Raw genomic sequence first — 21,056 nt, forward strand, 5'->3', positions numbered from 1 at the left:
ACTTGGGCAGACTGGGTGCAAGTCCAGACCCCACCAGCTGCTGTGTGACCTTCGGCAAGTTGCATAAGCTTTCAGAGCCTTGATACAGCTTAACATGAGAGGATTGTATTTCATTGCTGCTAAGACACATTTTCTCTCTCATTTTAACATTCCTAAAATAGGGATGCTTCTTATAATTGACGTGTCAGAATTTAATTGGCCAATTGTTTTCTTTACAGTGGTTCATTAAGCAGTGGTGTATACAGCATTAATGATGTCTTGGGGGTGATGACATATGCAGTAAATACCTCCAGAGGCTGCTCTGGGCACCTGTTAGAGGAGCTGGCAGAGTAAGGCTCCCCCAGCAGTGTGAAGTGTCAGGTGCGGCCAGATGCCTACCCCACAAACCCACTTCTGGTGCTGGGCTGAGAAGTTACGGCAATGACAAGAAGGCCAAGGGGGTCTACACCTGGGTTGGACAGAGAATGGGGCTCTGCTGTGCCCTTTGACCAAGGGGAGCCTGGCCTGCCAGCTCACCCATCACCTCCCTCTCTAATCAGTGGTCAGGAAGCTCCCCTGTGAGCACGCAGGCAGCACGGGCCGCTCAGCAGCAGGCCTGGCTGCTATCCTCGTTTGTTGCAGTTCCTCTAAGCCCCTGCTCACGCAGCACATCTGTGTTAAGTTCTGCAACCCGCATGCTTTGATTTTCAGACAGAAATGCTCCCGGATCCTGAGCCAGAATGTGTGGCTAAGGGTACCATTACACCGTAAGAAGTAGAGCAGAGTAAATCACCTTGGTCTTCAAACGTTCCCAACGTTTAATTATAACAACAGCCACAAAATTAAAGGGGCTGCAAACAATGCACTGTGTGCTTCAGAGGTTTTCCTGCGGTGCGCTCAGCCGACAAGGTAATTCCCAAGCCCAGGAAGTAACGGGGGATTGCGGAAGCAGCCCGCGCATGCTGCGGGGGCGGAGCAGGTGCACCTGTACCGACCAGACTACGGCCTTTGGAGGGTGGGTACGGCCTTTGGAGGGTGGGGGGGGGACGCTGTGCCCTACAGATTAGAGCGCCTTCTGACTCAGCACAACTAGCACCAGCGCTTCAGGGAGCCCAAGAGCGCACCCGGGGTTTGCGTCCGGCACGCGGCTGACCTCGGGTCACAGAACGCGCGCCGCCCCGCCCCGTCCCGCCCCGCGCGGTCGGAGTGCGGCTCGAGCCTGGGGGCGGGGGCGGAGCCGGTCGGGAGGAGGGACCGGCCGGCGGTCACGTGTGTACACAGGCCCGCGCGGCGTGCGCGCCGTGAACCCCGCCGCCGCCTCCTCGGAGCCCGGAGCTGCCCGCCCCGCGGCGACTGCGTGGCCCGCGGCCCAGCGAGCCGGTGAGTGGGCGCCGAAGGCGGGGTAGGCCGGCCGGCACGTCCAGGGTCTCGGCCCGCGCGGGGAGCAAGCCCGGGGCTGTGGCGGTCCCGCACCTACTCTCGGGTGCGTCGGCCCCGCCCTGGTGCTGTCCGCTTGCGGGGTGGGGGCGCTCTCCCCCGGAGGTTTGCGGGTACTGTCCCCCGGGGGTAGGGGCGCCGTCCCCCGGAGGTTTGGGGGGTGCTGTCCCTTTGCGGGGTGGGGACAGGGTCCCCCAGAGGTCTGGGGGTGCTGTCCCTTTGCGGGGTGGGGACAGGGTCCCCCAGAGGTTTGGGGGTGCTGTCCCCTTGCGGGGCGGGGACGATGTCCCCCAGAGGTTTGGGGGTGCTGTCCCCTTGAGGGGGCGCAGACGCTATCCCGCATCTGGGGCCAGTCTCCAGCTGTATGCTGACTGTGCGGCTGCCCAGCGGTCATTAACCTGTGGAGGGGCATGTGGCTTAGCAACACCACTGGTTCCTCACATGTCCGGCGCCGGGGTGGGGTCGGGGCGGCGCGGAGAGGAGAGGGGAGGGGAGGGGTACTGACTACGTTCTCCTGGGTCAGCATGCTTAGGGCTTTCCTCTTCTTCATGATTACACAGTTTTTAGTAAGTTCTGGAACTACATCTAAATGTAGACAGCAAATCTGTTGTTAACTATCTTGGACGCTTGATGAAAATATACAATTCCCCGCGCATGGAAAGGCTCCTGCAAAACTTCATAGGAAGGCAGGGACACCCCCCCTTCCCCCCGCCTTTGAACATCCACTCTGGAAGCAACAAGAAACACAACAAGCAGCAACTTAGTATCATAAACACCTTAAGTTCAGCCTCTAAGCAGGGTGTTCATCTGCTTGTGGTCATCTACCTAGCCTCTGCCCGGCCCAGATGTGGCGAGCCTGAGGGTGACTGTACATTTGATGTCCAGAGCACCATTTATCCCTCTGATCTCCTTTGAGATCTCCACTCCAGCTCTAAGTAATAAGCTCCACATTTGAGCAGTCCAGCCTCTAGCAGAGGTTAGCATTCAATTGCAAAAAGCCAGAAGCTGGCTTCCCGGATCCCTGCATATACGAGGGTATGGGAAAGTGACTCTGACCATGCATAATGTGACCAGACCCTCCATTGTCCTGATTGGGTCTAGCTGGGGCACTGCAGAATGAAAACTACACCCAGTAGACAGCCACTGTCCAGGACCTGCAGCGTAGCTCTGTAAGCAACTGCTGTGGGGCCCAGCTCTCCAAACCAGAGCCCCTGGTATCTTCCTGAATGAAGCAGGTCTCCAGATAAGTACCTGCATGTGCTTAGTGCTCACCAGGCCTGTCACACATAGGAAGCTGGGGCTGGAGCAGTAAGGCCGTCCCCCAGGGCCACACACAGCTCTTGGACCATGCAGTGTCCTGCTTCTGTCGTGAGTGTGGAAATACCCCGAGGATGGAAAAACACAGTCTTAGGGCAGAATGCAAATGTCAGCATGGTACTGGTGTCCCTGTAACTCAAAGGGTAGGCTGATGACAGGCAAGGTACATCCACTTAATGTGGGCCACACAGGCTTTTAGGTTGGGATGTGAGGACTGATTTCTACCTATTATATAATGAGAGAGTGACATACTTGCGGAGATCACTGCTAGGAACTACGCCTGTGTGATGTACAGGTGGGAAGAGGGCCCTGCTGCCTCCTGGGATGGGACTGGGAGGGGGCTCCTGGAGCAGCTGCACCCAACTCTGGTCCCTCCAGTGTCATTTGGAATCCTGGAAACATAATTGCCACCTGGCCTCTAGTGACCCAACCACACACTAGGGCAGTGTCTTCGGGGTGGTAGCAGAGGAAGGGACGAGTTCCCTTCCAGAGAACTGGGGCCTCTGCATTAGCACACATGATGAAATCATGCTGCTTCTTCCTTAAACAATGTTTCCCGTCACTTCCCCTTGCTTGCTGCTGGCTCTAAGGCTAAAGCCACTTGTGGAACTGGGCAGCATCTGTCCAAAGGGGTCTCACATGCCTAGGACCCAAAATACCACCCAGGCAGGGGCCACAGTCCAGATAAGAAAAAGGGTGATATTCTCTCTAATTTGAGATGCCGAAATATGATGGTGCCAGGGAACAGAATTCAGTCCTCTGGGAGTCTCCATGTGCAAACACAACATGCCTCACATCACAGGACAGGGTGAGACGGGCCAGGTGTCCTGTGTGTCCCCCAGCAGGCCCACCCACGGTCCCTTTCCTCCCATTCATGCCAGTGGGGGTGTGCCTAGGAACTTCCCAGTTTTAATTAGAACCCAGCAAACTGAGGAAGCAACTGTGCAGCTAACCAGCGGTTCCTCCCTGGGAAAGAACCACAAGGTGCTGATAAGATCAGCGGCTCTGAGTGCCCCCTGCCACTGAGCCACTGAGGTTAAGAGCACACTGAGTTAAAGGCTGGGGGAGATCGGGGAGCCAGGCTGGGCTGCCAGGCCTGCCCAGAGTCTGAAATGGAGACCTGATCTGTTCTCGGCCCCTTGAATTTCTAAGTGAGTCTTTTAGTTTCTATTTTTTCCTGGCCTGCTGTGCCTGGAAGGAGAACTAGCCTCAAACTAAGTTAGTCCGGGAAAAAACAGCCCAAGAAACTAGCGCTCTGTTGACAAAAGAACGTGTGTCCCATCTCCTTCCAGGGAAGGAAGCTGGTGGCCTGGCACAGGCGCCCCGCTGGCCTGGACCTGGCTGCTTGGTCTCAGTCCCCCGCAGCCCTTCCTGAGCCGGTGGACAGGCCTGTTCTCTTCCACAGAGAGAGAGGCCGCTCCTTGTTTATGCGTGAGCCATGCTGCCTGGTTCGCTCACTACTCTGCCGTTTAGAACCATAAAAAGCAAAAGGCAATAAAAACCAAAACAACCCATCTATATGAGGAACAGTTTCTTATCACACCCCAGGAGGGCACAGCGTTTGTGATAGGAATCAGTATGCGTAAGCTCTCTGCATTGAAAAACCTATGAAAGCACCGGCCTTTCCGGAGTGTCTGGCTCCTACCAGCTGGATGTTAATTGTAGCTAAAGCCTCTGCCCATTATTACAAAAGGAAATAAACATTCAGGAGTCATTTTCAAAGCATTCTGATTGTTCTAGAACATTCATCTGAAGTTAAGTCTCATGGTGCACAGCAGGTCTACGTCAAACAGAAACAACCCACAAGACCGTCAGCCAGGCTGAACTGTCTGCCCACTCAGGGTGCACTGCCTGTGCCCCACAGCCCCATGCCCACAGCCTGATCTCCTAGTGACAAGAGGCACTCCCACTCTCCTATCCCTTCTGTGGTGTGGGGTCTATTGCTCACCTTGGGGGAGAGCCTCTGACGTGACCTAGCGACCCTCCTCCCCAGCCAGCCAACCAGGCTTCTGGCAGGAATCAGGAGACTTCCCCCTCCCATTCAGAAAGCTCTCAGCAGGTGGCAAAGACAGGACTGCCGCAGGACTGGCTGGGTAGGGGCTACGGTCAGGGAGGGCCCCTCACAGTGCTGATACCAAAATAAAACTTCAGGGGTAAGTTAGCACTTATCAAGTGAGCAGGGGGATCAGTATGTGCGCCCCCGCCCTGCAGGGAGATGGGCAGGAGGCCCAGCACCAGTGGGCCCCCAGCAGCAGACGACAGGATTTCCTGATTAACAGAGCAAGGAAATAACGGGAAGGTTTTAGTGAAACCAGCTCAGCTACCCGGGAACAGGCTGATTCCTCTTTGCTGGTCTCTGTGGGCTCTGTACATACAGGCCCGCGCGTGCGCGCGCACACACACACACACACACATGCAGGACCCCAGGAGGTGTGACCCCTGCCCACCCCAGCAGCAGCCTGCTTCGGCGTGCGTCCACACAGCCCACGATCCCCTCCTCCCCCAGGCTGCTGTTCTGACCCACTCCTGGCATCTGTTTGCACAGAGATCACTATTTACTTTAGCCCTGGATTTTAGCATTTTCATTACTTACAGACACCCACTTTTGATGGGCTGCTTTATACCATTTTGGGCTCTTCTTTGAAAAGGCACAGAAAGCAAGCTACCAACGTCCTGCCTCAAAATGCTTCTAACAGGCGGCCTAACTGGGGTGTGGGCCTTGCCAGCAGAGAAGGAGGTGTGTATCACCGCTGAGAGGCCTCCCCCAGTCTTCCTGAGTTAGGGTCAGAGCTGCTCTGTCCGCCGGCCCCCCTTCTCTGTATGCTGTGGGGACATATGAGGGAAGTACACCTTCATGCCCCAGTGTCATGAATGCCAAACCAGCAAATGTGCCGTTGGCGTTGTTACCGAAGCCCAGACCCAGACCATGAAGCCTCTGGGACGGGGACGTCCCTGCGGTGCACAGCGGTGGTCTGAGGCTTGCTGCTGTCCCCTCCCTCCCCGCCCCCAACAGCCGGCACCAGGCCTGTGCCTGGAACTCACGTTCCCACACCCGCCTTCCACGTCAGGTGGTAGATTCTGAGCAGAAGTCCACAGCCAGCCTTCTGTGAGCTCCCCGCATTCAGGAAGGAGGGTATGGGCCTGCACCCTACTCATCCACCCTCCGGGAACCTGCTGAGGCTCGCCCTGCCATGCTCCACTCTCCAGCAGTCACACCAGTCTCCTAAGCTGGGGAAACTGAGGTAGTACATTAACCGCCTAACCAGCGCCCCCCTGTGTGGAAGCAGGGAGCCCGGGCACCAATCTGGGGGACTGGTTCTGCAGACGGAATTCCCGACTGGGCGCGATGCTGAGCAAAATGTGGGGCACCTGCACCTTTCCTGACAGCGTGTAGCGCTAGGTCACAGGGGGCTACTCTCCCTCTGCGAAGTTCGAGCGTTTGCCTAAGCCACCGCCTGCCCTGCAGAGACCTGCATTAGAGCTCCCCCGCCGAGGGGGGAAGGAGGTAGGCCAGGGTTCAAGGCAGTGCCTGCCTTCAGAGCTGCTTCCTCAAAGTAGGAAAGCCGCCTAGGAATCCTAGGACTGGTGTCTGTCCCGGGACACACTGAGGGCCCGCTCTGCACCTGTCCCTGTCTGTCCCCCACCCTCTGTCCCCCAGGCCTGGGCATCACCCCTGCTGCTTGGGACACCCTGCCCCTCCTGGTCTTCCGGGGCTCCTCAGGCCGCTGAGCAGAGGAGTGGCTTGTCTGTTCCCAGCTTTCCCGTCAGTTCATCTTCCCTGCAGCCTGGCCTCCCACCCACAGGCCTTCTCACTAAAACCTTGGCCTGCAGGGCCCTCTCTCCCTGTGTGCTGATTCACTGGGCAGCCACCAGGGCCCAGGCCTGTGCCTGCTCTTGGCACCGGCCCTCTGGGCTGTCTGTGTGACCCCTACAGAGCCGCCATGCTCGGGCGCTGGCCAGTACCATCAGGGAAGAAACCGGAGAGCCCCAAAGTCCCAGCTCAGGGCCCAGAGCAGAGGGCGCTTCCTTGGTTTTCCAAGCCAGTAAGGACAGCTGCCCAGAGGGGTGCTTAGGCCAGACTTGCGGCCACTGGACATCCTCCTCCATCAGGCCCATGGGTCTTCAGGTCAGACAGCTGCGGGTTCCCTTCTCTGAGCATTCTCCGATGGCTCCATGCCTACAGCCTGAGGCAAACAGCCCTTTCACACTCACGTGCTGAGCCCGTAACCCTGCCTGAGAGCCTCCGCGATCAGGAGGCAGCCGAGAACTCTCCTGCAGTTAGAAACTGGCAAGTCTAGGAAAGCGTCTCCTTGAAATAGAATTACTGAAGCCCAGAAGGCATCTTGGAAGAAAATGGCTTTTCTTTGATGCATGAGAGCATCTGCAGGTGACTGTCACCCAGCTGAGGAAACACAGGCTCCAGCTGGGGATGAAGGGACAGAGAGGACGTGAAAACTGACGTCCCTAGAAACTGGGATGGGGTACAGAACCCAAAAGGGCTCCATGCCCTCGGGGCCTCCGAGCGGACACTCAGATGCATCCTGCACATCCACCGGCCTCTCGCTCCGTCTCGGCCAGCATTCACTGGGTCTTCTCTGCCCTGCAGGAGGCAGCTCCTGGACTGGGACCTTCTGACAGTCTGGCCTTGGGGCACCCCATGAGGTGGCAGAGGCCCAGACAGCAGTGCTGGGGCACCAAATCCACAAATGGACACCAGCTTGGACCACGAGACTCTGTCCTTGCGGACCTCAGCCTTGCTCATCTCTAAAGGGTGGGGCTTCTGAGGCCCAAGAGGTGACCGACCGCTCCACATGGAGAAGAAATGACCACAGCTTTGTTCCCTCCCAGGGCTTCCCACGGTGCAGCCCACCTCATGAGTGGGATGGCAGCTCAGCTTTCGGGTCCTCTCAGGCTTTTCTGGAGGGAAATGTCTGGCCTATCTGGAGGCTGCCCTGCTGGGTGCGAATGCAGCCAAGCTCAGGGAAGGGGCGCCACGTGGCTGTGGAGGCAGTAACGGTCTGAGCCACTGAGGGCTGGCCCAGCAGGGAGCTTGGGGCTGCCGTTTCCCAGGATGGCCCCGCTATGCACTCTGACCTGGTCTGGGGCGTAGAACCCCCCTGTGGTCCAGCTACTCCTCCTTCCACCAGGCTGGCTGCTTATCTGCTCTCCTCTCTTGGGTGCCCGCTGGCCCCCAGGCCTGGAACTGCTCCCCACAAGCCGTCCTGGCCTCTCCAGCTCATGGGAAGAGGACCAGGAAGGGGAGCAGACACCTGAAAGACTGGCCCTGTCCTTATGATGTGCAGCTTTCTTCTTTCTGAGTGTCATTAGAAAACAAAACACACACACACACAGCCCTCAGAGAGGGTGAGTACATGAGTCACCTTTGTGGAAAAAGCCAGAAGATTACAGTGGTCTCTGTCTTGGACAACCCCAAGCAGGTGTGAGGTCCCTGGCCTGAAGAGCTGCCTCCCTTTTCTTGACCAGCCAAGATGCCCGGTGCCCATGAGGGACAGGCCAGCCTGACCGTGCACGGCCCTCCTGCGGTCCCTCCCACTGGCATGGAGTTGGGCCGCCACTCTGTCACCACAGAGGCCCACATTCAGCCGCAGAGAGGATGGAGGCCCAGCAGGCCTGCTGCTGCCGTTGCCACGGACGTGGGCAGCAAGACACCTACACATGTCCGGGGCACTCTTGCTCTGTGCAGCTTGGCTGACGGGCAGTCCTGGCTCGCCGGAAAACACACCGTACGCGCGCAGAAGCCGCCGCGGGCCTGGCTCAGCGGGGGTCTCAAGGGTGAGTGGGTCACTTGTCCCCACGAAGATCTGGGACTGAGAGGAGAGTGCTCTGGGAGGACGGTCACGGTTGTGAGGGGCCCCTCCAGGAGGCTGCGACCCCAACCAGGAAGGGAGAGTTTCTGTGACAGAAGCAGCACCCAGATGAGGTGAGACCTGGGGCTGGCAGGAGTGGAAATCCAGGGGGACCCGGAGTACAGTCCTGTGGAGAGGCGGGAGGACAGGTGCTGGGACCATTCTTGGCGCCTTGTCTGCTGCAAGGCTGTGGTTGCAGGCGCGGGACCTGCGCAGCTCTTGGGGGCAGGGGAGAGGCGGTAGTAAGTCTGGCACCGAGAGGCTGGAGGCAGGCCCAGTGGAGGAGGGCAGAGGAACAGCACCAGGGAGCTGGTTAGGTGGGAGGAAGTGGGGGCAGGACGGGCAGAGCAAGCCAGGGAGCTCTGCCAACAGACCCTTCTAGAAAAGATTCTAGGGTGCGTGGAAGAGGAAGCAGGCCCAGGAGCCAGGGAAGCAGCAGGGAGCTCTGGAAAGGTGGGGCCCAGGAGGGTCCTGGGAGGAGGTGTGGAGACAGGCCCAGCCTGTTTGTAAGGCTAGCCCACTGGGGTCCTCACTGATCCTGACCCCCTCTGCTAAGGGCACACAGCAGGTGACAGGGCCCGGGAAGCTAGATTATCCATCCTGCTGTCCTGGAAGAATGTGGCAGATTTCCAAATGAGAAGGGGTGGAGTGGGGAGTGCTGGGCACTGAAGTGCACTGAACCCCGAGTGGCCTTGCAGAGAGGACCTTCCTGGAACTCCCCCCGCCCCCCCAACTCCGGCTGCACTCCAAGTTCCTCTTTCTCAGGAGCTGGAAAGGTGGTCTGAGGCCTGGGCTGGAGGGCGGGAGCCAGACCATTGTTCCCAGGTCTGCCTCCTCCCTGAAGGGAAGTCTCTGTTCCCAGGTTCCTGGACTTGCAAAACCAGAGTGTGCAAAAGGGAAGTGGAGTCACCACAGGGAACAGGAACCAAAGAAAGGCAGGCTGAGCCAGCCCCCACTGGAGGCCCTGTGTAGCCAGGAGGGCAGGCCTGGGGGATCAGGGGCATCCGCCTGGCTCCAGGTGCAGAATGGTAGACAGCCGTTCTGGCCCGGACAACACCCCCCCCCCCCCCACCGGCCACCCTGGTGCTCATCCTTTGGAAGGTCAGCTGTGACGTGAGCCAGGAGCTGCGAGGCCTGCACAGGCTTCACCAAACGCCTGTGACTAGGGTTTAGGCAGGACCGCCGCTAGCTCACGCACCAGACCCACGGACACGGGGCGGTTCTGGGAGTACAGTCGCTATCCCTCCTGAGTACCTCCACCTGCTTCCCGCCCACCTGCGCCACATGCCTGCAGCCCCTGTGCAGCGGGACCACCCGTGATCACAGGGACCCACATTCGGTTTGCACAGGGCATGGGTGAGCCCATCCTGAGGCGGGCATGTGGCTGTCCAGTGGCCTCAGCGATGGTGGTGTCACCCCAACACCTGGCCCCCCGCCTCCCTGCCAGCTGTTCCCTTCCCTGCCCTGCCTCTCAGCGCCATCCTCCCAGACGGGAATGAACACTCCTGCTTTGGCAAATACCACATGCCCATGTTTAGAAAACAAAGTGGCTTCCCTAGAAGAATGCTGGGACAAGAGAGCAAAGCTTGTCATCATCAGGCTGACAGAAAGCCAACAGCTGGCATCCTCCGCCTGCATACACAGGAGAACCATGCACGGACGCGAACTCTGGCTTCTGAAATCAAGTCAGTACGTTCTGTGTTTCCTGGCTATCAGCAAGCAGAAACTCAGGCCTATTTCAACTGAAGACCAAGCACTGATGGCCACTGCCTGCTCTCCACACGACCTGTGAGCCAGGCCACACAGGCACGAGAACTGGGAAGGAAATTCTAAACAGACTGTGCTCCACGTGACCGTTTCCCAAGAATGGAGCCACTCTTGGCCCAGGATGGCCGCTCGCCAGCGGCCCTTCCCTGCGGCCCCACGGGGCAGCCGTGGGCAGGCAGGACAGCAGCTCCCTGAGCCCCTGGCTGGGAGGGGACACGGTCAGTGGCTACCGGCCAGCAGCTCCTCTGTAGCCGTGCTCAGGCCAGCTGTGGGTGCCACAGCGACACAGGGAAGACATCCGCCCTTCTTCCTGCCAGTCCCGAACCTGTCTTCAGCCATTGCTGCCCCTTCAAAGAGCCCTGGGGCCCGTGCTGCAGGGCCGGCGGCCACAGCCCCTTTCCATGGAGACTCGGTGTGGCCTCTGGTTCTGTGCTAAGTTGCCTCTCAGTTTCCTTGCTCAAGGGAAGAGGAACTTGTCACTGCACACGCCCTATATCCCAAGTGTCAGGAATGGCTATGTGAGCTCTGGGCAAGACTTGCCGCACCTGCCCCATCACTCGGCACGGGCTGGGGTGCAGGGGGAAGGAACCTGGCACTCCTGGAACTGGTGCAACGGGGCAGGAGCCCGACCCGACGGTGCTGGCCCTTCCAGGCACAGCCCTCGTTCTGCGGAGCTGGCTGTAAACAGAGATAGGGAGGGGCCGCTGGGCCTGCCAAGGGAGGCCAACACTGAGCGATTTACTGAAGGAAAACAAGTGGCTTCCACGCTGGGCACGGAGTGCGCACACGCACCGTGCAGGAAGCCAGCGCCGCGAGGCTGCCGCTGATAAGCACCCAGGGCGGGCGGGGGTGGTGGTGGTGTGTGTGTGCTGAGAAACACAGGATTCTCCCTGTCGTCCATGCTGCCGTGTTGCTCACGGGGTCTGCGGTCCAGGCGCACAGACACGGGCACTTAGAATAGAGGTAAGCAGCCTGAGGCGCGGGTGCGGCTACGGGCCACTCGGGGTGATGCTAGGAACAGGCTGCGGGAGGGAGGGCTGAGGGCCCCGCACAAGCCTGGGGCAGGCCTGAGGGAGGACGGGCTCTGTCGGATCAGAAGTGTGGCTCCTCAGGTCCCGGCCATTCCTGCTGGCCAGCGCCCCACTGAGCCAGTGCCTGGCCTAACGATGGCACAGGGCCCTGCCTTTTCAGGGATGCATCTCTCTCCTCTTGTAAGGAAAGAGGCTTGGACACGAGAGCAGGTGGAACATCTCAGGCAGACCTTATGGGTCCCTGGGCAGGACGTGAGCCCAGCTGGTCACCGCACAGACAGATGCTCTGGGATGGAAGATGTCCACAGTGGCCACAAGAATGTAGTTTCTGGGGGACTCCAGGCCAGTGAAGTCTGGCAGGTGAGCGCCCCACAGCCTCCTCTGTTCCCTGTCCCCCCGCTCACTGTTGGAGCCATGGTTCAGCACGGAGGAGCCACAGAACAGAGAAGAGGCCACATTGTTGAAATATCCCCAGCCAGCTCTGGAGGCCTTCAGGAAGGAGAAGGAGAACGGAAACCCGCCATGTAATCAGCTAGATGACTCCCCTCCCCAGCTCCCTGCGGAACCCTGTGCCTTGGCTGTGGGACACACGTGCCACCTGCCCGGGGCTCCCACCTTCTCCCCCAGAATCCGGCCCCCGGGGTGCAGAGTGCCCACCAGGGCCATAGGCTGAGGAGCACTGTCCAGACTTTAGGGTCGAGCTTACACTGTGGGTGACAGTAAACACTGTAACAATGATGTAACCAATGTGGGCAGAGCCGGCCAGCCCTGTGCCCAGCCTGACCCTGAGTGTCGCTGCCGTCTGACACACATCATTGCAGGCTGCTGAGCAGCATTAGTGAGGCTTGCAAAACACTCCCCCAGATTGGATGTCCCTGACGCCTGCACGACCTGTGTGCCCACCACAGTCTGAGGCTGGGGGACTCCCATGCAGACACACCCCTGCAGTGGGGGCCCCTGGCCTCCTTTTATTTCCTTCACTGTTAACCCCCTGTCATCCCACTGGCCTGGGTGGGGCAAGGGCGAGGCAGACCAGTGGGTAAGGTCTGTGCTCTCAGAACCCTCTCTCCGCGTTACCTCCCACCTCCACGCCAGGCTCCAGCCTGCGGCGCAGCAGTACATGTGGCCAGGGCCTGGCCCCTGAGCCCCTTTGTGGGTAGCAGGGCTGGCTGATCCCTGTCCCAAGGCTCAGGAAACAAATGTCTGCTTTGTATATGCTCGCCCAAGAGGATTTCTTATTCTGAGAGCAGGAGATCAGGTTGGACCAAACTACATTTTGAAAGTAAGGTTTTCCTCCAAAGAACTGACATTTGTGAAGTGTGTTCTTTCCTCACGCAGTGGGTTCTCACGGCCGGCTGTGTGCCCATGCCTCCTAGGTGCTGGGACACAGGCCGCTTGGTTGCACCCTGCTGGGGCGCTGCCTCAGAGGCTGAGTGAGGGTGCTGGGACCGATGGCCCACCCCTGTCTGTCTTTCTTGGCATGGGCACGGGCGACTTGACAGGGCAGAGCCCCCTCCCTGGTGGGGAGCACATCCCCCAGGAAACCCCAGGCTCCATGATGGTTCTTGTGGATGTGGCCTCACTGGGACCCCGTGACGGCCCTGTGGAGATGGAGGTATGAGCGTGTCAGCCCGTGGCAGCCTCCCACCTCCGTTCACTGCACACGTTGGTGACACACGTCAGTCTGGCAGCTGCCCACACATCTCCCACGTGTGCACCCGCGCCCGCTCCCGGGGCTGGAGGTGCAGCCTGCTGTCGCAGCCTGGTGTCATGTGAAACAGGGTGGGTCTCGGGCCACCACACCAAAGACATAGGTGTGGAAGGTGTACACGATTCCCACGCATGCCGAGAAGGGTCTGGGCAAGACTGTGGTGTGCCTGCTAGACAGAGAGGCTGCTGTCCTCACCTGGGGGGCTGTGGAGGGTCACCCTATCTCAGGAAGGCCCCTGTTGGCACGTGTCCTGGCTGTGCGGGAATGTGAGTGCTGTGCGGGTGCCACCCTGGCTGACGGGCTCCACAGTCACCTGTCTTTCTAACCCACTTTCAGTAAAGAGGCTGAGCAGGCGGGGGTTACGTGGACTGAAAGCCACGCAGCCCAGGCAGAGGGGTGAGGCCACAGTGGGAGTGGGGGAGGTCCTGCAGAATGGCCCCTCCTGGCAGAGAGAAGCAGGGACCCAGCAGGAGCCAGAGAGTACGCAGGGAGCAACTTCTCTAGCAGTATCCTGGGTAAATCGTCCATGGCTCAGATTCCTGCCGCCGCAGGCTTAGGGAGGCTCACCATGGCCAGTCAGATTATCACAGCCTCGTGACCCTGCGGGTCCAGCTTGGGACTTAAACAGCTGTGGGGTGGCACCTTTGCTTTCACAGGAGACGCGCATGCAGGACAGAATCTGAGTCTCTGACCGTCCTCTGCTAGTTTAAGGAGCGAGGCTTTCTTCCTGTACCACCTCTGTGTTTCTGGGGGTTCGCAGGCCTGGGGCAGAATAACCTTCTCCTGCTTTCTCCCACACAGCCCAGCCCGCTGCCACCGCCATGTGGAGTTGCAGCCCACTCAATGGCACGGGTGGCACTGAGGACCACAGCCTCTGCCAGCACTTCCACCTGGTCCTGTCCCTCTTCTCTCTGCTCTACCTGGTCGTCGGCGTCCCCATCGGCCTGGGCTACAATGCCCTGCTCGTCCTGGTCAACCTGTATGACCAGAGCAGCATGACCATGCCCGATGTCTACTTCGTGAACATGGCCGTGGCAGGCCTGGTGCTGAGCGCCCTGGCGCCCGTGCACCTGCTGGGCCCCACAGCCTCTGGCTGGGCCCTGTGGGGCTTCAGCAGTGAGGCCCACATCACACTGCTGGTGCTGTTCAACGTCTCCTCCCTGGTGACCATGTACTCCACAGCCCTGCTCAGCCTCGACTACTATATCGAGCGGGCCCTGCCCCGCACCTACATGTCCAGCGTCTACAACACCAGGCACGTGTGCGGCTTTGTCTGGGGCGGGGCCCTGCTCACCAGCTTCTCCTCCCTGCTCTTCTACATCTGCAGCCACGTGGCGGCCAGGATCGTCGAGTGCTCCAAGATGCAGGACACAGAGGCTGCTGATGCCATCATGGTGTTCATTGGGTTTCTGGTCCCCACCCTGGCTGTCCTCTATGCGCTGGCGCTCATTGCAAGGCTCCGCAAGGAAGACACGCCCCTTGACCAGGACACAGGGAGGCTGGAGCCCTCGGTGCACAGGCTTCTGGTGGCCACCGTGTGCACGCAGTTTGGGCTCTGGACACCTCACTACCTTACCCTCCTGGGGCACACGTTGCTAGCCTTGCGGGGGAAGCCCGTGGATGGGCACCACTTGGGGATTCTGCTCTTTGCTAAGGACCTGTCGAGATTCCTGGCCTTCTCCAGCAGCTCTGTGATGCCGCTCCTCTACCGTTACATCAACAGGAGCTTCCCTGGCAAACTCCGGCGGCTCATCAAGAAAATGCACTGTGGGCATCAGAGTTGCTCCCCAGACCAGGTGGGGGTACAGCAGGTGATGGCATAGACAGCCAGTCCCGGGGCCACCACCAGCACTCACTGCGGAGTCACCTGGCCGCTGGCTGAGGGTGCATGCGCCTTGAGGCACGACCCACGCCCCCCTCCGGGGAGACAGGTGACTGACACTTGAGCTGGGTGCTCGGCACCGTGTCGCTGTCTTCCCCAGGAGGTCAATGCGGCAAGAACAAAGGACAGCACTGGATGTGTCCTCGCCAAGTCTGCTGTTGTTCCACAAAGGCCTCTCTTACACCAAGGCCACGTTGTTCAAAGCAGCAGGGGCCTGGTGTGAAGGGAAGCTGCATCAGCCCACCTGCTTCTGCCCAAGGCCCACGCACTGCTCCATCCCCGGGGCCACATCCTCAGCTTCCTCCACACCGGGTCCCAGAACGACAAGATGACAGTCAAACGCCAGTATTTATACTCTGTCTTGCTATAACCCTTGATTCCCTCTTTTACTTTACTTTTGTTCATAGAAAGAAAGATTTGACAGAAAAGTCGCAACAGTATGAAAATGAAGGAGGCAACACAAAAGAGCACCCTCTTCCGACGGGTGGGGGTGGGTGTGACGGCTGCAGGGTCGCGTGGGGGTGGCGGGGAGCAGAGGCGCACAGTGTCACACACAGAGGTGGTGTCAAGATGTTTCCGATGGATGAAGCCAGCGTGGTAGCTGGTCTAAATCGAGAGTAAAGTAGCTCACGGTTCTCTCCTTGCCTGCTGAATGCACCCACTACCCCTGCTGCCCTCATGGGTGATCTCAGCTGACCTTTAGAGCTCGACTCCCCACTGTGGGCACCAGACGGAACAATAAAAATACACAGAAGAGAGGAAAAGGCCGTTAATGCTAAAGCTGGAAGGAACTGCCCAGGGGAGAGACAGGCCTGGACAACTGAGCCTCGTGGGGTGCAGGGGCGGAGTATGGGGCCACTACCACCACCTTGCCCGTCAGGTCCTCCGTGGCCTCTGCCACGGGGAGCCCAAAACCTGCCTAGATTCTTCTACACCGTGGCCCGTAACCATTAGCTTTACAACTGTGCAAACAGAAGGCCCTGCCCCTCACACCATCACAATACACCCCAGGCCTGCAGCCCCTAACTCCCAACTCTGAAACCCACCAAACTCTAAAAACGGGAAGATCTGTTTTTCAGGTTTGCAGGAAGTTCATTTGGTAGCAAACCCTGACCTCCAGTGGTAGGAGGGCACTTTTCTGCAGAAAGAGGAGTGTGATTACGGGGGCCCTGCCCCAGCATGCAATACACGCGGCGTGTTAACTAACTGTGTGTGTGCGTGTGCAGAAAACCGGTCCACAGAAGTGGTTTGCTAAAAGGAAAATCATAAACATGCACATTCCTTAAAATGTGGTTTATGTTTCAACCGAAATTTTCCTGCCATTTACGGCTACAGAGGAACAGGGCTGGGAATTGGTAATATGGTAACTCCACCCTGCTTTTAGGGCTGTGCATCCAGAAAAAAAACACCTGCTTTGTTTTTGGTCATTGCTCGGTAATGCACCCTATTTATTTATTTATTTTTTATTTTTATCTCTTCACTCCCCTTCACCCATTCTCCAACCACCCACACCCCTGCCAACCACCAGTCTGTTGCTTCTCTGACCTTGGTTTTTTTTTTTTTTTAAGATCCCCCATATAAGTGAGAGCCTATGGTGTTTGTCTTTCTCCGTCTGACTTATTTCACTCAGCACAGTGGCCTCCAGGTCCGTCTGTATTGTTGCAAGTGGCCAGACTTCATTCCTTTTTATGGCTGTTGTTCCCTAGTGTGTGTTACGCGTGTGTTTATGCCCCCCGCCCCACGTCTTCTGTGTCCACTTGTCCATTGAGGGACACTTAACCACTTCTGTGTCTCGGCCATGGGGAGTAATGCTGCACTGAACATGGGGGCGCAGACATCTTTCCGGTTAGTGGTTTTGTATCCTTCAGGTAAATACCCACAAGTGTGAGGACTAGATCGTAGGGGAGTTCTCTTTCCTTAACTTCTGGGGAACCTCTGTGTTGACTGAGTGGCTGTACCAGTTTGCATTCTCACCGATGGTGCACAAGGGTTCCCTTTTCTGCACATCCTCATCAGCTCTTCTCTCATCTTCTTGATGACGGCCACCCTAACAGGTGTATGTGGGGGGTCCCCCTCTGTGGTTCTGATGTGCACCTGCCCGGTGGTGAGGGGCGCAGAGAGCCTTTCATGTATGTGTTGGCTGTCCGTGTTCTTTGGAGAAATGTCTCTTCTGACCTTCTCCGCATTTTGTAATCAGATTTTATTTTGCTACTGAGTTGTAGGGGTTCTTTATGTATTTTGGATATTAGTTCCCTAGTGGAGATATTAACATACTAACTTGTGATAACCTGAAAACTTCTGAGTTCTGACACATCTGGTCTGAGGATAACAGAGTGTGGCTCGATTTTTTGCCACATTCCATGCGGGGAAGTTGCTCCATTTGGTCCTGGTCTCTTGGGAAATTTAGCCCGTGACTTGGTTGCCATTGTTTTTTCCATCTGCATAATGTATCCCCTCTAGGATGCTGGGATGGGACTGAGTGAAGAGTCTGCCTGTGCAGGATCCGGAAAGTACACTGGATGGCAGGGCCCTGGCCCTGCTCGGCCCTGCCAGCCGTGAAAGTCCGGACCACTTCTGTGGGGCCCTGGCAGTAGATCTGGGGCAGAAGAAGACAGGTCTCGGGGTTGCTTCTGTCAGGAATGTGCTAGTTCTACCCAAGGGTGCACCCCCCCCCCCAACTGCTGCTGCAGGTCTTCAGATGCACTGGAGTTTCTTTTCAAATCCTGAAAGCCTCAGGCCTGACCCCCTCCACCCTACTCCAGCTGTGAGCTGAACTATGGGTAGTCCCGAGGCCATGGCTCCCCTGGGAAAGTCTGGTGTTCCTAAGTGACCAGTGTGACGGCATGGGTCCCAACACTGCAGCCGTAGAACCTCTCACCTCCAACATGCCTGCTACTGCTGGACCTCTAGTTCTGTCCCAGCTGGCAGTCAGACCCCAGACCGGGGTCCACCACACACAGCCAGGCTCTTTGATTAGGAAGCCAGCACCGTTATTAGTGGAAACGGGATCCAGCGGGTGGGCTGGTTTGTAGTGGCAGTGCTATTTCAAATAAAAAGACCCTTTTCCTTGCTTACCTGTTCTGCTCTTTGCTTGAGGAGAAAGAGCTCCTAGGAGAGAGGGAAATACCAACAGCATAGAGCAGAGTGGCAGAGTCCCTCACCCCAGCTGAGGTCCCTCAAACAGGAGAGGGATCTAAAATTATTGATTTGTTTTCCATTTCTCAGTGTCTCTGGTTGCAAACTGGCTTGTTTCTGGTGACCTCCAGACCCCCCTTCTGGGGGCCTGAGAGGGTCTTGCCAGGGATCCCTCCCCCCATCCCAACACCCACGTGTGCTGGTGATAGAGGGCCCCCGAGGCACGTGGCAGCCTGGCAGCTTTTCCTGGTGGAGCACAGGCCCAAGGCAGGCTGGGGCTCCCGTGCAGACCCTTACCTCTAATGGAGACCCCCACCACTAGTTCTGCAGCATACCCAGGTCTCACAGATGTGAGACACGCTCTTCTCCCTGCTGGGGACACCTCTGCCACCAACCCCACATGCTGCAGAACCTACTGTCCATTTCACATTTCTTCATCCACATTCTTGTGCTAAATTCATCTTGGATCAATCTGCTGTGATCTGACACTTCTCTTCCAGGTATGGGAGCTTCCAGCGCTTCTGCGAACTTGCCAAAAAAATGGAAAGACTTTTGGGCTGAGATAAGAATGAGGAACTATTTGGAAAAAGCTAAAGTAGACTGTGAACTCAATGCTAAATAAAGATTACATATATATTTTAATTGACCAATCTGTATTTCTCCCAGTGAAACGTTATGTTCCAAGCTCATTAATTTTATTAATCCACAAACACACATCTATCTTGCCATGCTTAAAGTTCCAAAAGATGAGCTTAATCTTAGGTTTATTTCGTGAAGGTTATAGAATTTATCATAGGAAACCAGATGTGCTGCTATTTGGGACAGACATGTTGATAAGTCAACATTCTTTTATAGAAAGCACCTGATAAAGGATAAACCTGGAATAAATGCTTAAGATGCTAAATTACAAGTCCTGTTCTTAATTTAAAATCAGTTGGAGAATTTGGGGGCTTTTTCATTTCTCATCTGTTAAATCTTATGATGTACCCATTGGCCTAAAATTCTACATAAATGAGGAAGAAAAACCTGTTAAAGAAAAAACCCACACATTTGAAGATTTAAATTATTTGATACGTATTACCCAATTTTGGAATTCTTCAAATGTATTTCCAGGGGCATAGGACATAGATCAGAACGTATTAACCTAAAATCGGCATTTCCCCTAGTGACACAGATCCTGCCATCTCTAGTTGTTTCTCTATAGCTCCTCGGTTACAATGACGGTAATATGACCGTTTGTGGCCAGCCTCAGATGGTAGCAGAGTGTGCTGCGAACACCACCGCACAGGTTGCCCATGAAGGCCAGCAGAGACAGCCTTATGACTTTTGCAAATGTTACTCTTCCCTGAGAATAAAAATTTAAAGATTCCTGACCACATCCTGAGGGCTGAGGACAGAATGAGTGTCCTGGTGGCCCCAGCAGTTCTGGGGTGTGTGTGTGTGTGTGTGTGTGTGTGTCCCCCTCGGCAAGTGGTCAACATGCTGTGCACACAGTGAGCTCTCATAAAGCTGAAAAGTGACTGAGTTATCCAGGAATGAAAGAATTTGAAGATACCTATAATATCTTAATAAATAAGATACAGTTTAAAGACTTTTTATGATTTGCCTTGTTCTGTTGATCGTGCACGTAAGACTGGAGTCCTCAGTACAAAGCATCTGTTGAGCACCTATTGCGTTCTCGACCTTTCTCCTGATACTTAAAACCACTTAACAAGAGGCTCTTTCGGCCCATCTGCTGTTGACATCATGTGAACCTGGGAAATAAGACGCCAGAGCCCAAGATGCCAGGAGACCAGCCGGACATTCTAGAGTTTCGGCCGACCAACCACGACTCTGAACCACCTTCCAGCCTTGGAGAGCAGGCATGTTTGTGGAGCTCCATCCAGCGGCCGCCGGCAGACCTTCACTCAGCAGGGCGGCCGACTATGGGCTACGGTGCGCTGGGCCACTAGGACCCATGTTTGTGCCACGAGAGGGTGCTTCTCACGGTTTTAGCCCTGATGTGGTTGGGGTTGGGTGGGTCATATTTGGTGATGTAACTCAGTGATTTTTCACGGCGGCTTTCACCCCCAAACCAGCTGCTGAAATGCAGACAGTCTGCTACACATCCCCCGAAGGGACTGTCCTTCACAAGCTATCCCTGCAGACATAGGCCCAGACTGCACAAGGCTCGCAGAATGCGCAGCAAACTGTGCCTTTACCAAGACACAGCTCTGGCAACACTGGAGACAAGCGCTCAGTCTGCAGGTATCTGCACCCACATATATGTGTACACCCACATGCACACACACACGCTGGCCATGCCAAGTCCACGCAGCCCCAGGTGGCCATGCTGGAGCCAGGAGGGCCAGGCACCCGCAGGGACAGTAGCCAGGTGTGGGCCCGTGATGCTGGACTGCTGTGCAGTTAAGGCTCAGCATGCTGCCGTCCACAGGGCAGCCTCTCCCTGGAATTTCTCATCACTAAGTGAAGCTGAGTGCTCACTGCAATGTCCTACACCTCAGGGAGCTAAAGAAGGGCCATGGCTAGAAAGGTACATAAGACCTAGCCATAAGATTATACATGCCTTCTAAAAGCTGTTGGAAAAGTTTCCATCTAAGAAGGCACAGGTGAATGCTGGAGTCTGCAGGAGGGAAGCACTCTGGACCACGGCCTCTGGGCCTGCTCTCTCTTGCATGGCCAGCTGGAAGGCCACATGGGTCCAGCCTCTGCCACTTGGGCTGCCTGTCGCCTGAAGCATCCAGATGCTTCTGTCACAGACAGAGGGGCCCGTCTCTGTGAGGCTCTGCCCGCTCCCAAGGCTCCAAGATCAAGGAAATGCTTCTGCAATGGACTCACAATTCCACATGGTGCAAAGGGCACTCCTGAAAAGTGCCCGCCCCTTGTCCCCACCCCTCAGGAGGAGGAGCCCGCACTCCCCCAAGCCTCTG

The 21,056-nt window shown here is 56.9% G+C and overlaps 2 protein-coding genes across 3 annotated transcripts in view; one reads left to right on the top strand and one right to left on the bottom strand.

Moving 5' to 3' along the window:
* C20H7orf50 (chromosome 20 C7orf50 homolog) overlaps nt 1-21,056 on the bottom strand; it is a 124,520-nt gene that overhangs the window by 34,064 nt on the left and 69,400 nt on the right. The gene's annotated exons all lie outside the window — the stretch shown is intronic.
* Nucleotides 1,211-19,715, top strand: GPR146 (G protein-coupled receptor 146). Of its 2 annotated transcripts, none has more exons than XM_032328657.1 (2): nt 1,211-1,359; nt 13,911-19,715. In XM_032328657.1, exon 2 carries the CDS (start codon nt 13,931-13,933, stop codon nt 14,930-14,932), a length of 1,002 nt encoding a protein of 333 aa, XP_032184548.1. In that variant the 5' UTR covers nt 1,211-1,359; nt 13,911-13,930; the 3' UTR covers nt 14,933-19,715. The 2 variants fall into 2 exon arrangements, with proteins under 2 accessions (XP_032184548.1, XP_032184549.1); XM_032328658.1 differs by lacking the exon at nt 1,211-1,359 and adding an exon at nt 8,076-11,330.

Source organism: Mustela erminea, chromosome 20 (genome assembly GCF_009829155.1).
Source record: "Mustela erminea isolate mMusErm1 chromosome 20, mMusErm1.Pri, whole genome shotgun sequence".
Classification (NCBI taxonomy): domain Eukaryota; kingdom Metazoa; phylum Chordata; class Mammalia; order Carnivora; family Mustelidae; genus Mustela; species Mustela erminea.